We start from the raw sequence: 13,900 nt of genomic DNA on the forward strand, positions 1-13,900 counted from the left end.
GCACTTTGGTAGCACAGCTGCAGGCCAAAAAAAACAACACAGTAAGCTCCTACAATGCTGTGGCACATCTCTCTGATCTTTCTTCTGGCCAAATCCATGTCCCCCAGTTCCTTCCGAAGAACATCCCCCCTGATCCAATCCCTCCCTTACAGGCCTCTCCCATTAAAGACCATGTTCTCCAGTTCCTTCCCAAGAACATCCCCCTGATCCAATGCCTCCCCTACAGGCCTCCCCCATTAAAGTTCATTTCTATACCGTTTGTAATGACTGGGCCATCAATTCAAAGAGGTTTACAAAATAACATCCAAAATTAGATACAATTACAGTTAATATGATAAACCACTATAGATCATAGATCAGATAATAATACCTTGGATCACAAAACACTATAGTAAATAAGATAAACAACTATAGATCACAGATCCATTACAACCATAAGTAGATCAGATATAAGTACAAGCTAGAGTGTAACAACTTTCTTTCCCCATGTCACTCCCATGTATCAAAAACAGTGCAAATGGGGATGGAACTGTACACATCAACCAGAGATAAAATCAAGAAATGGACATTTATTAAGGAGTTTGAACCACAGCTTTATTCCTGAGAGGGACTTATTTTTTTAAGATTGTGCCCATTCTACCGTCAGAATTAATCATCGATATTATAAGAGTGCCATCTGCTGGATGTCTCTTGCACCCATGAGGCAGGCTCCAATGCCGAAACACGGACCGTGTCGGGTCTACAACAAAGACTGAATTTAATATATGTTAGAGATTGTTTTATTGGTTCCTTAATAAATGTTCCATTTCTTGATTTTATCTCTGGTTGATGTGTACAGTTCCATCCCCACTTGCATGGTTTTTGTTGCTTCTCCTTGGGGTTTGTACCCTTTTCTTTGCTCTGCATTTCCATATATCAGTCATTGTTGTGGGAAAAAAACCCCACATTTATGTGATTCTGATCACGTAGTTTGATTTTGAATGTTGCCCCAACAACATTTTTATCAGAACAAAACAGAAACGAAATATAAGAATAAGACTAACAGAGGAAAGCAAGAGAAATCTGCAAGTAATATGTAAAACACTGTTTCCATTTTTAAGTGCAGGTAAGTAATTCATGACATTAATATGTCTAGTGGGTTAGAGAGTATCTCTAAAAAGAGGCATGGGGTTCTTTAGACAGTCACTTGTTCTGTTTGGCTGGAGGTTATTGCTGGCATTTTGAACGAAATGCAGTGTGCGAAATGGATTTATCTTGCCTCGAGTGAACAGCACTGGTGCGAGGTGGCTCTGGCCAGTTGTGTGCAAGAACAGGCAGAGGAATTTGCAAGTTAACAGGCTGCAGAGATGGGAGAACAACAAGTATTTCAGCCCCTGGCATATACTTCACTTTCCACAATTTGAATGTAATGTGTTTATGGGCTGAATTGGAAACTATTTGCCAGGTGCATTCTTTCATTGCACTGCTACTTTGCTCTTTGCTATGCTGATGACTCACACATTAGCTTTCTAAATGTGGCATGAGAGTGGAACGCACTGTAAGTGCACATGTTATCCTTGGCTCCTGGTGACACAAATCAACCCGACCATCTCGCTGAGCTGTCCTTGGTAGCAAAGTACAGGGTGGGCCCAAAGTAGGTGTACTCTACAGTATTTATTCATGATTTCTTTTTCATTTTTTCTTTTTAATTTTACCGGTGTCACCAATAACATTCGTGTGAAGTTTTTTGTATCAGTTACACTGTTTTGCTTTTACTTGGTTATTGTTCAGTATATTCAATACCTGTACAATAAAAAAGAAATAATAAATAAATATTGTATACTTATTTTGGGAAAACCAAAAAAACTCTGTGGGGTCAATTCCTTTTATTTTATACTTATTTTGGCCCATCCTGTATTTCCAGCAATGTGAATTTAATATTGTCAATTTTTTTACTTTCTTAGACTTTATTTGAAGATACATATTAGTTGTTTCTACTGTACTGTGCTATTGAATTTGCAAGTTAACAGGCTGCAGAGATGGGAGAACAACAAGTATTTCAGCCCCTGGCATATACTTCACTTTCCACAATTTGAATGTAATGTGTTTATGGGCTGTCTAAGTATGTGAGAAAGGTGTGTATTACTTATTTATCCTGTGGAGGAATGGCCTAATCATTGGTGCAGAGGGCTGAGAATCTGGGGAATTGGGTTCAGTTTCTATTTCAACTCCTTGTGACTCTAATCAAGTCAATTAACCCTCTATTGCCCCAGGTATAAAAGCTTAGATTATGAGCCCACTAGGGACAGAGCAAGTAACTGCATAGAATATGTAAACCGCTTTGATTGTACCATAGAAGGATTATGACTCCACCCCCCAGTGGCATAGCGAGGGCAGGAGGTGCCAGGGGCGGTGGCATCCCCCATGCCCTCCTCTCCCCCCACTGCTCCTGTGTCCCCCTCCCCCATGTTCCTTCTGTGCTCCCCACGCTCCTTCCTGCCCCCCACTCCACACTCACGCTCTCCCTTCCCTCCACGTACCTCTGTAAATCTGTTTAGAAAAGAAAATATAGGGGGCCCGCCTGGTGGTTTGGTGGCACGACAATGTGCCACATTAAGCAGACACAGATTTGATTCTTATGCCTGATCCTCTGTTCCTCAGGCCTTTAGAGCAATTTCTCATTGCTTTTAAACAGACAGTACTGTGATAGCCATAGGCCGTCACTGCATATATCTGTTGTAGACAGAGTTGGCAGGCACTAACCTTCTACATTAGCATCTGATTGTTCCAATTATCGCCCAATATCCAACCTCCCATTCATAGCAAAACTCACAGAAAAAACTTTATTTAATCAGCTCATTGACTTTGTTGAAAAAACAAATGTTCTCCACCCTAATCAAACAGGCTTCCGGAAGCAATATTCTACCGAACATGCATTAATAGGGCTTACCACCTCTATTCCCAACTTCTTAAGGAAAATCATACTACTTGTTTCTCTCGACCTTTCAGCAGCGTTTGACACAGTCGATCACCAACTTCTAATATGCAGATTGCTCTCAATTGGAATAACTGACACAGCTTTGGACTGGTTTATATCCTTCTTTTCTGGCTGTTCATTCACAGTGCACACTAACCTTACAGTTTCAGAATCAATCAAATTAGAATATGGTATACCACAGGGCTCCATTCTATCTCCCCTACTTTTTAATATTTTCACCTCCCCTCTTCTTACAATTGCACAATCAATTGGTTTTACTGTATTCAGTTAAGCCGATGATATTCAGTTAATCAACACTATAGACCCAAACGATCCTCAGGATATTCTAAATATTAATAACAAATTAGAAATGATCACTAAATGGCTAACTACAAACATGCTTTTTTTCAACCCCGACAAAACCCTTGTTTCCTCCATCTATCTCGTCTACCCCTCTTCACTTCACTAATAATACTAAGATTCTTGGAGCAATCATTGATGATGAATTATCCTTTCACCAATAGATAAGCGCAGTGGTCAGGAAAAGTTTTTACAAACTCAGAATAATCAGATCAATAATGAGTCCACTAGAACCCTCTTCTCTCAATATCTTACTACACTCTTTGGTAATATCTCACATTGACTACTATAATTTCCTGTATCAGGAAATAAGAAATAAGAAGACTTCAACTTATTCAAAACACAGCTGTAAAATTAATATATAATTACATTACATTACATTAGTGATTTCTATTCCGCCATTACCTTGCGGTTCAAGGCGGATTACATTCAAACTAAAAACAAGAATTACATTCAAATTAAAAGGAATAGAATAAGCGATGACATAGAATTTTTTAAGGTAATAAACATTGGGTAAAGAGTTACCAAAGGGAAGTGGAGGTCTTTAGGAGATAAGAATAGGGTGAAATTATGGGTTATAGATAACATTTGATAGATAAAAGAGTATTAGAGAGATCTAAGGGTAAGTAGAGTGTTAGATATTTGGTTGGGATTGGTTGTGCTGGATAGGTTTTATGTGTTTTTTGAAGAGTATGGTTTTAATATCTCTCCTGAAGGCTTTGTAGTCTGAAGTCGAAGATAACAGAGTAGTGATTTTTCTGTCCAGTTTAGCTGCTTTGGAGGCTATTAGGTTGTCATAAAGTTTTTTTCGTTTGACATCTTTGGATGATGGGTGAGAGAAAAGTGAGTGGGATCTTCTGTGTCTGATTGAGGAGGATTGATTTAGTCGGCTATTCCAGTAGGTTGGGCCCTCTCCATTGAGAGCCTTGTAAAGTAAGCAGTAGAATTTGAAGTGTACTCTCGCTTCTATTGGAAGCCAGTGCGAGTCATGGTATGCCTCTGTGATATGATCATATTTTTTTAGGAAATATACAAGTCTCAGGGCTGTATTCTGTATTGTCTGCAATTGCTTCATCATGGTCGCGGGACAAGGTAGGTATAGTATATTGCAGTAGTCTACCATCCCAAGGATAAGAGATTGTACTAATAGTAGGAATTGTTTCTTTTCGAAGAATGTTCGGATTTTTCTTAGATTTCTCATGGTCATGAACGATGCCTTTATTATTTTGTTAATTTGGGGTTGCATGGTGCAGCCTCTGTCAATTGTGATTCCTAGCAATTTTAGTGTATTGGGTATGAGATTAAGTTTATTACAAGATTAGTTAATGTTGGAGTTTTATTGTTTTCTAGTAGGATGAAATTTGTTTTGTCAGGGTTAAGTTTTAATTTGTGCTCTGACATCCAAATTTGAACTGATTTTAGAGTTTTGTGTATTATGTTAGAGTTTTGTGTATTATGCATGACGGGTTCTGGTTGTTCGAAGGGCAGGAGAATAGTGATGTCATCTGCATAGCTGTATGAACTTATGCCATGATTATCTAGGTAGTAGCTGAGGGAGGCTATGTATATATTGAATAGTGTGGGTGATAGGGGTGATCCTTGGGGAACTCCGCAGGGGTTAGACCATGGTTCAAATTTTTCTTGCATTGTTTTAACTCTGTAAGTTCTTGATTGCAGGAATCCTTTGAACCATGCAAGTACCTTGTCTGAGATTCCTATTGAGTTGAAAGTTTGTAGAAGCATGTCGTGGTCTACCAAGTCGAAGGCTTCAGAAAGGTCTAGTTGTATCAGCATGATTTTCTTGCCTGTACAAAGGTGTTGTCTTGCAGTGTCCATTAGTGTTCCTAGTAATGTCTCCGTGCTGTATTTGGCTCTGAATCCCAATTGTGTGGGGTGGAGTATGTTGTGATTCTCTAGGTAAGAGGCTAAAGTTTTTGCTACGAGACCTTCCATCAGCTTGATGTACAATGGGATTGAGGCAATGGGTCTGTAATTGGAAGGTTGGTCTTTTGCTCCTTTAGGGTCCTTTAATATCGGAGTTATTATGATTTTGCTGAGTTCTTGTGGGAAATAACCCTCTAGTAATGATGAGTATATCCATTGTAGAAGTAGGGATCGGAATAATATGCTTGAGTTTTTCAGTAGGTATGGAGGGCAATGGTTGAGGTCACAGGCTGCATGGTTGAATTTATTATAAAGATTGTTGAACTCTGCCCATTCTATAGGTGAGAAATGGGACCAGGTTCTATCTACTGCAACTGATTCTTTTTCTGTTGGTAGAAATGATATCTCTATGTGTGAGGGTGTTCCGCTGAAAATTTGATCATGTTACCCCCCTGCTTATAAAATCACATTGGCTCCCGGTCACATATAAAATTTCACTACTTATCTTCAAAATACTCCAGGATAGACTTCTTATTCCACACTGCCTAACCAGAACACTAAGATTCAGTACCCAGAACCTTCTGGTGGTCCCAACCCTGCAGCACTTAGTCTATGACACAACAAGGAAATTTTTTTTCCTGGTTACTGCCCCAACAATATGGAATTCTCTTCCTTCTCACCTTCGAGAATAACTTAAAGACCTTCCTTTTTAAAGATGCATATGACAAGTAGATGCTAGATCACAGATAGAAGGAAGAACATATCCCATTCCTAGTGTGTTGACCTTTTACGTTCCTTCTTTTCTATTATAAATTGTACTTAGTCCCTTTGTTAGTTACGTATGTTCCCTTTAACTGTGCATTTTTACTGACTTGTACATCGCTTAGAATTTGGAATAGGCGATTAATCAAATTACATAATAAACTTGAAACTACTTCCCCCCTAATCCAATTTGTATCTTGTAAATCAGTAGTCTCGTTATTTGATGTCTTCCCCAGGATTTTAAGAGTTTTAACATTAAAACGGTATATCAAATTTTAAATAAAACATTTCAAGAAACCATTCATACTTTTATTTCCATCTGTACAGCTTTCTTAAATAATACTTTCATTAGTATACACTGTCAGGGTTTACCATGTATATACAGTATACTTGAGACCTATTTACAAAATGCCATTGGATTTTGTAGTTGGTACAAGTTAAAGATTAAAATTAATTTAATAAGCTTTCTTGTTACTGCCTTTGGATGTTCCTATATTTTGTCATTGAGTTATTGCAGATAAAATTTATTTATGGAGCATTAACTGAAATGTAGAAACTGTGATGTAGTTAATTGCATCAATTCTGCTGGTGATAACTATGCCTCTTTATCTGCCTTGTGGACCGTTTACATGCAGTAATTTCCTTTGCATTAATTGTAAGGGCACAATCCCCACCTGTTCTTCACCCATTCTCTATGCCACCACTCCCCCCCGGTACCTTTAAATTCTGGTGGTCCAGTGGTGTATCGGCAGGAGCAAGCTTTCCATGCTCCTGCTCCTCCCACCTCATTATCTCAGGGCCAGCAGCACACAAAACTGGAGCGAGCTTTTCACGATCCAGTCTGGCCTTGCGCCGCTTCCTGAATGACTGCCATCAGTTCTTGAACCAAATTGTGTACTAATATATAGCAGGCTCTGCACCCAGCCCCCCTCACTCCCTGCTAGGTTCTGCACCCAACCCCACACTCCTTGCCAGGCTCTGCACCCTGTCCCTCCTCCCTTTCCTGCACCCTCTCTGGTGGTCTAGTGGTAGGCCAGGACAGGGTACAGGGCAGGTCTAAGTGGTGGGGCAGGTCTAAGTGGTAGGTGGTACCTTTAAATTCTTGTGGTCCAGCAGGAGCGAGCTTTCCGGGACAGGGCAGGTCTAAGTGGTAGGCAGTACCAGCCCCCACCTTTAAATTCTTGTAGTTCAGCGGTATATCGGTAGGAGCGAGCTTTCAAGGACTCACAAAAACTGACTGCAGCCATTCAGGGAAACACGAAAAGTTCACTCCTACCTTGTGCGACACTGGCCCTGAGATAATGAGGAGGCAGCCATCCAGCGAGGGAGGGGCAGGAGCATGGAAAGCTCGCTCCTGCCGATACACCACTGGATCACCAGAATTTAAAGATACCGGGGGGAGGGTGGTATATTCGATCTATAAGATGCACAGACATTGCCACCCACTTTTTTTAGGAAAAAAGTGTGTCTTATGGACCAAAAAAGTACGATATATATATCATATTCTACTATATTTAATTTACATACATGAAGTTATACATATAACAACTACATACCTTTTAGTCCTGCTCCTTGGAATCCCTTTGGCCATCCTCAAATTATGAATAAATATGTCAACAGCAAATTTTATGAAGCAAAGCATTTACCAAATATGCTTGACTATAAGTTGATAAATTTTGATCAAAATATACTATTCCACTCCTGATGAAACAGGAAGTTGTGTTGGGAAGGGGGGAGGGGAGACAAATTAGAGTGCTCTGGAGCCGGCTGGTGTAGTAAGGGTTTGGGGGGGGGAGTCTGCCCAGAGCGTAGTCTTCATCGGGCACTGGCCCCCTCCTGCTGTCTGTCCCCCTTCCCACTCCTCCCCCTGCCACACAAATACCCCTTCTCTTACCCCCATACCTTTTTAACTTCAGCACGTGCACTCACGGACATGATGCGCTTGTCGACTTTGGCGCTCTCTCTGATGTCATTTCCGTGACCCGCACCTAGGAGGTGACATCAGAGAGAGCACTGAAGCCGATGCAAGCAGCAAGTTCGTGGCTGCTCGTGCCAAAGATAAAAAGGTATGGGGAAGAAGCACACTGCAGGGGTGCGGAGAAGAGGGCAGTAAAGGGGGCGCCACTCACCCCTGCTACGCCACCGAGGAGGATAACTGCACTGCTGTAGTGAGAGGGGTGGGGATTGAAACATTGAGCCCACAAGCTGGCAGAAGGAGGGCGAGAGATGGGTGCTGGTCCAGGTAAGAGAGGGAAGCCTGGAGGGAGCCTCAATTTATACACTGATCACAACATTTTTGTCTATTTTTAATTCTAAAATTGCCCTTGACATTGACATTGGCAATGACATTGACATTGACTTGTAGTTGACTATATACAGTATGTGGTTAGCATCGACAATGACCACTTAACTGTTCTTGATTATTTGCAGTTTAAATGAAGTGTGCTTTTCTTTGAAAGGAAAAATGGCTAGTGTATGGATTCTTATTGTAATCAAAATCTTTTCTTTATTTCAAGCTGTCTTTTGGGGAGATATTGCCTTAGATGAAGAAGACTTAAAAATGTTTCAGATTGATAGGACAATTGACCTTACACAGCACTCAAATGAAAGACTGGGACATACCACAGGTAAGGTTTTATTTTCAAATATGAATGCATTTAATTGTATTAAATAGAGACTGATTTTTAATAGCTCTGTTTGGCATGGTCAATATGAATAAATGCGGATTAGCTTAAGGAGTTTGTGTCTTTACACAGTTGAGTTAATTTTACTTTTGGAGCATGGTACCCTGGGAAGGTGAAAATCTTTACCTCATCGATGTTTCTAATTGCAAATGTTTAAGCATAGAGATTCATATTTTTTTAAGTGTCTCAAAACTGCAATATTTGAAGGACTCCTCAACTTTAGGAAAGCAATAAAAACATACCTCTTCACCTAACTCTCCCGCCATGATCGATGGATCAAAAGAAATGTATATTGGTACTAGATCCTCGGTATATGTCACATTAGGATAAAACTTGTATTGAAACATCTTGAACTGTATCTATGGCAAATTCAACCTGTAAACTGTTTATTATGTATATTGATATTAGATCCCTAGCATGTATTGAGTTAGGATAAAAACTTGTATCAAAAACTTGTACAGTAACTATGGTAAATTGTACCTGTTAATTGAATATTATGTATGTTAACCTGTAACCCGTTCTGAGCTTTTTGTGGAAAACGGAATAGAAAACAAATTTAAAATATTTATTTATTTATCTATAGGACCATTCCCTAGGACAAAATTATGATCGAGCATCATTTCTCTTAGCATTCACATGAAACAGAGAAACCATACAGCATATTGAAATATAATAACCTGAAGATCTGTCCAGTCTTCTAAATTTAATTTCACTCATATTGCCTTAGGGCCCTGTTGATCTCTGTCTTCCTTTGCTTAATTGTTACATTCTTGAATTCTCTTACTGTTTTCAGAGATGTGAATAGTGAACTATCCCAAAGAGGGAGATTTACCACCTCAAAGATTGACAATGAAGGCCAAAGGATGATATTTTCCAAATGGTCTGTCCTAGGTATAAGTCTAGAAATAAATATTTAAGTGTAGTATTGCTTTGGAAATGAAAAGAGCAGCGTAAAATATTTGCTTTACAATAGGGATAGGGCAGGGGGAGGCGGTACAGAGAAGGTGAATTTAGATTTCTTCCCACTGGTTGGGCAACTTGGTTTTTCTTCATTTAGGATTGTATCTCATGAAAGTTGTGATCAGGATTGGCACCAGATTTGGGGTGGGCAGGAGGTAGGGCTGCCACTAGACACAAGGGACATGTGTTAAAAATCATGGACAGGAGGGAGGGAGAAAGCCTGAGAAGTCCGGTCTGAGCACTAGTCATCAGGGAAATAGATTCTTTCCAAAGGAGAGAGGGAGAGGGTGTGCCATGGGATTGTTTAAAATATATTGCAGGGGTATGAGATAATACGGTTGGACTCTGGTGCCTTCTCTCCATTGCGGCCCACCACAGCAGAAATAGGACATTATGTCAGAGAGGGCAGTCCACAGCAGAGAGAAAGCACCAGGGCTGGTGGTAGGGCAGCTCTATGAATCGCTGCCACCGCCCAGCAATCATTGCAACAAATTAAAGGTAGAGATGGGAGGCAGGGGGAAGAGGGAATGGAAGGAAATGCAAGTCTGGGTGGGAGGGGATAAAAGGAGATGCTGGGGAAAAGGACCATCAGAAAGAGCCGACCAGCAGGTAGTGATTTGGCAAGTTGCTGCTCCGACAAGAATGCTGCCTGAGGCCGCCACTCCGTCCCCCAGCATATATTTTCCACTTTTTGAAGACTATTACTGCCTTGTCCACTGTTCTATAGTCAAAATGCTTCCAAAATAAATGTAGTAAAACGTTGCTAACTATAGGCCACTGAGAACAAAAACAATGGGTAAAACTGTTGATTGCCTTTAGTTTTCAAGATATGCTACTGGGTCAGAATATGTTGTCTGTTCCTAATTATGACTGGGATAGCTAGGCAGCTGATAACACTTAATTGGAAAAATTATGATCGCCTAAATTTTCCTTTTTGGTGGGCTAATTTATACTCCACTTATAGGAATGAAAAAATGAATGCTGATTTGATGGGGCATAGTAAGTTATTTAAATTGATTTGGGGCCTGTTGACATCTTTTATTACTGCATTATAATTGATTTTTTTTGTCTTTAATTTGGTTTAATTCTATTCACATCCAGGGTGGGGGGAGGGAGGGACTACTTTATTGTGTCTTATTGATTACTCAATAGAAGGGTGGGGGTATAAAATGATGGTTTATGGGTCTTGGTAAGTTGTATGTGCTTTTCTTGTTTTATTGTATGCTACTAGATCTGTATCTATATATATAAAATCGGAGGTATGTATGTGTGTATGTATGTGTGTGTGTATGTGCCGCGATCACGCAAAAACGGCTTGACCGATTTGAACGAAACTTGGTATACAGATCCCTCACTACCTGGGATGATATGTTCTGGGGGTCTCGCGGCCCACCTGCACACGTGGGCGGAGCTACAAACATAAAATCAGATTTCACCCATTCATGTCAATGGAAAAAATGTAAAAAGCTGCCATTCTCACAGTAATTCAAAAACGGCTTGACCGATTTGCACGACACTTGGTATGCAGATCCCTCACTACCTGGGATGATATGTTCTGGGGGTCTCGCGGCCCTCCTGCACACGTGGGCGGAGCTACAAACAGAAAATCAGATTTCACCCATTCATGTCAATGGAAAAAAATGTAAAAAGCTGCCATTCTCACAGTAATTCACAAACGGCTTGACCGATTTGAACGAAACTTGGTATGCAGATCCCTCACTACCTGGGGTGATATGTTCTGGGGGTCTCGCAGCCCTCCTGCACACGTGGGCGGAGCTACAAACAGAAAATCAGATTTCACCCATTCATGTCAATGGAAAAAATGTAAAAAGCTGCCATTCTCACAGTAATTCACAAACGGCTTGACCGATTTGAACGAAACTTGGTATGCAGATCCCTCACTACCTGGGGTGATATGTTCTGGGGGTCTCACGGCCCACCTGTACATGTGGGCGGAGCTACAAACATAAAATCAGATTTCACCCATTCATGTCAATGGAAAAAATGTAAAAAGCTGCCATTCTCACAGTAATTCAAAAACGGCTTGATCGATTTGCACGACACTTGGTATGCAGATCCCTCACTACCTGGGATGATATGTTCTGGGGGTCTCGCGGCCCACCTGCACACATGGGCGGAGCTACAAACATAAAATCAGATTTCACCCATTCATGTCAATGGAAAAAATGTAAAAAGCTGCCATTCTCACAGTAATTCACAAACGGCTTGACCGATTTGACCGAAACTTGGTATGCAGATCCCTCACTACCTGGGGTGATATGTTCTGGGGGTCTCGCAGCCCTCCTGCACACGTGGGCGGAGCTACAAACAGAAAATCAGATTTCACCCATTCATGTCAATGGAAAAAATGTAAAAAGCTGCCATTCTCACAGTAATTCACAAACGGCTTGACCGATTTGAACGAAACTTGGTATGCAGATCCCTCACTACCTGGGGTGATATGTTCTGGGGGTCTCGCAGCCCTCCTGCACACGTGGGCGGAGCTACAAACAGAAAATCAGATTTCACCCATTCATGTCAATGGAAAAAATGTAAAAAGCTGCCATTCTCACAGTAATTCACAAACGGCTTGACCGATTTGAACGAAACTTGGTATGCAGATCCCTCACTACCTGGGGTGATATGTTCTGGGGGTCTCGCAGCCCTCCTGCACACGTGGGCGGAGCTACAAACAGAAAATCAGATTTCACCCATTCATGTCAATGGAAAAAATGTAAAAAGCTGCCATTCTCACAGTAATTCAAAAACGGCTTGACCGATTTGAACAAAAATTGGTATGCAGATCCCTCACTACCTGTGGTGATATGTTCTGGGGGTCTCGCGGCCCACCTGCACACGTGGGCGGAGCTACAAACAGAAAATCGGATTTCACCCATTCATGTCAATGGAAAAAATGTAAAACATAGTAGATGACGGCAGATAAAGACCCGAATGGTCCATCCAGTCTGCCCAACCTGATTCAATTTAAAATTTTTTTTTTTTTTTTTTCTTCTTAGCTATTTCTGGGCGAGAATCCAAAGCTTTACCCGGTACTGTGCTTGGGTTCCAACTGCCGAAATCTCTGTTAAGACTTACTCCAGCCCATCTACACCCTCCCAGCCATTGAAGCCCTCCCCTGCCCATCCTCCTCCAAACGGCCATACACAGACACAGACCGTACAAGTCTGCCCAGTAACTGGCCTAGTTCAATCTTTAATATTATTTTCTGATTCTAAATCTTCTGTGTTCATCACACGCTTCTTTGAACTCAGTCACAGTTTTACTCTCCACCACCTCTCTCGGGAGCGCATTCCAGGCATCCACCACCCTCTCCGTAAAGTAGAATTTCCTAACATTGCCCCTGAATCTACCACCCCTCAACCTCAAATTATGTCCTCTGGTTTTACCATTTTCCTTTCTCTGGAAAAGATTTTGTTCTACGTTAATACCCTTTAAGTATTTGAACGTCTGAATCATATCTCCCCTGTCTCTCCTTTCCTCTAGGGTATACATATTCAGGGTTTCCAGTCTCTCCTCATATGTCTTCTGGTGCAAGCCTCCTATCATTTTCGTCGCCCTCCTCTGGACCGCCTCAAGTCTTCTTACGTCTTTCGCCAGATACGGTCTCCAAAACTGAACACAATACTCCAAGTGGGGCCTCACCAATGACCTATACAGGGGCATCAACACCTTATTTCTTCTACTGACTACGCCTCTCTTTATACAGCCCAGAATCCTTCTGGCAGCAGCCACTGCCTTGTCACACTGTTTTTTCGCCTTTAGATCTTCGGACACTATCACCCCAAGGTCCCTCTCCCCGTCCAGTAATTCACAAACGGCTTGACCGATTTGAACGAAACTGGTATGCAGATCCCTCACTACCTGGGGTGATATGTTCTGGGTGACTCCCGGCCCCCCTGTACACGTGGGCGGAGCTACAAACAGAAAATCAGATTTCACCCATTCATGTCAATGGAAAAAATGTAAAAAGCTGCCATTCTCACAGTAATTCACAAACGGCTTGACCGATTTGAACGAAACTTGGTATGCAGATCCCTCACTACCTGGGGTGATATGTTCTGGGGGTCTCGCGGCCCTCCTGCACACGTGGGCGGAGCTACAAACAGAAAATCAGATTTCACCCATTCATGTCAATGGAAAAAATGTAAAAAGCTGCCATTCTCACTGTGACCAATTTGGACGAAACTTGGTATGCAGATCCCTCACTACCTGGGGTGATATGTTCTGGGGGTCTCGCGGCCCACCTGCACACATGGGCGGAGCTACAAACATA

General features: G+C 41.4%; 1 protein-coding gene across 1 annotated transcript in view; it reads left to right on the plus strand.

Annotated features, from left to right (window-relative positions):
• TLL1 (tolloid like 1) overlaps positions 1-13,900 on the plus strand; it is a 414,583-nt gene that overhangs the window by 141,305 nt on the left and 259,378 nt on the right. Inside the window, 1 exon segment of the mRNA XM_033941915.1 lies at positions 8,479-8,589. Coding sequence (XP_033797806.1) covers positions 8,479-8,589 — 111 coding nt within the window.

The sequence above is a fragment of the Geotrypetes seraphini genome, chromosome 1, assembly GCF_902459505.1.
Source record: "Geotrypetes seraphini chromosome 1, aGeoSer1.1, whole genome shotgun sequence".
NCBI classification, from domain to species: domain Eukaryota; kingdom Metazoa; phylum Chordata; class Amphibia; order Gymnophiona; family Dermophiidae; genus Geotrypetes; species Geotrypetes seraphini.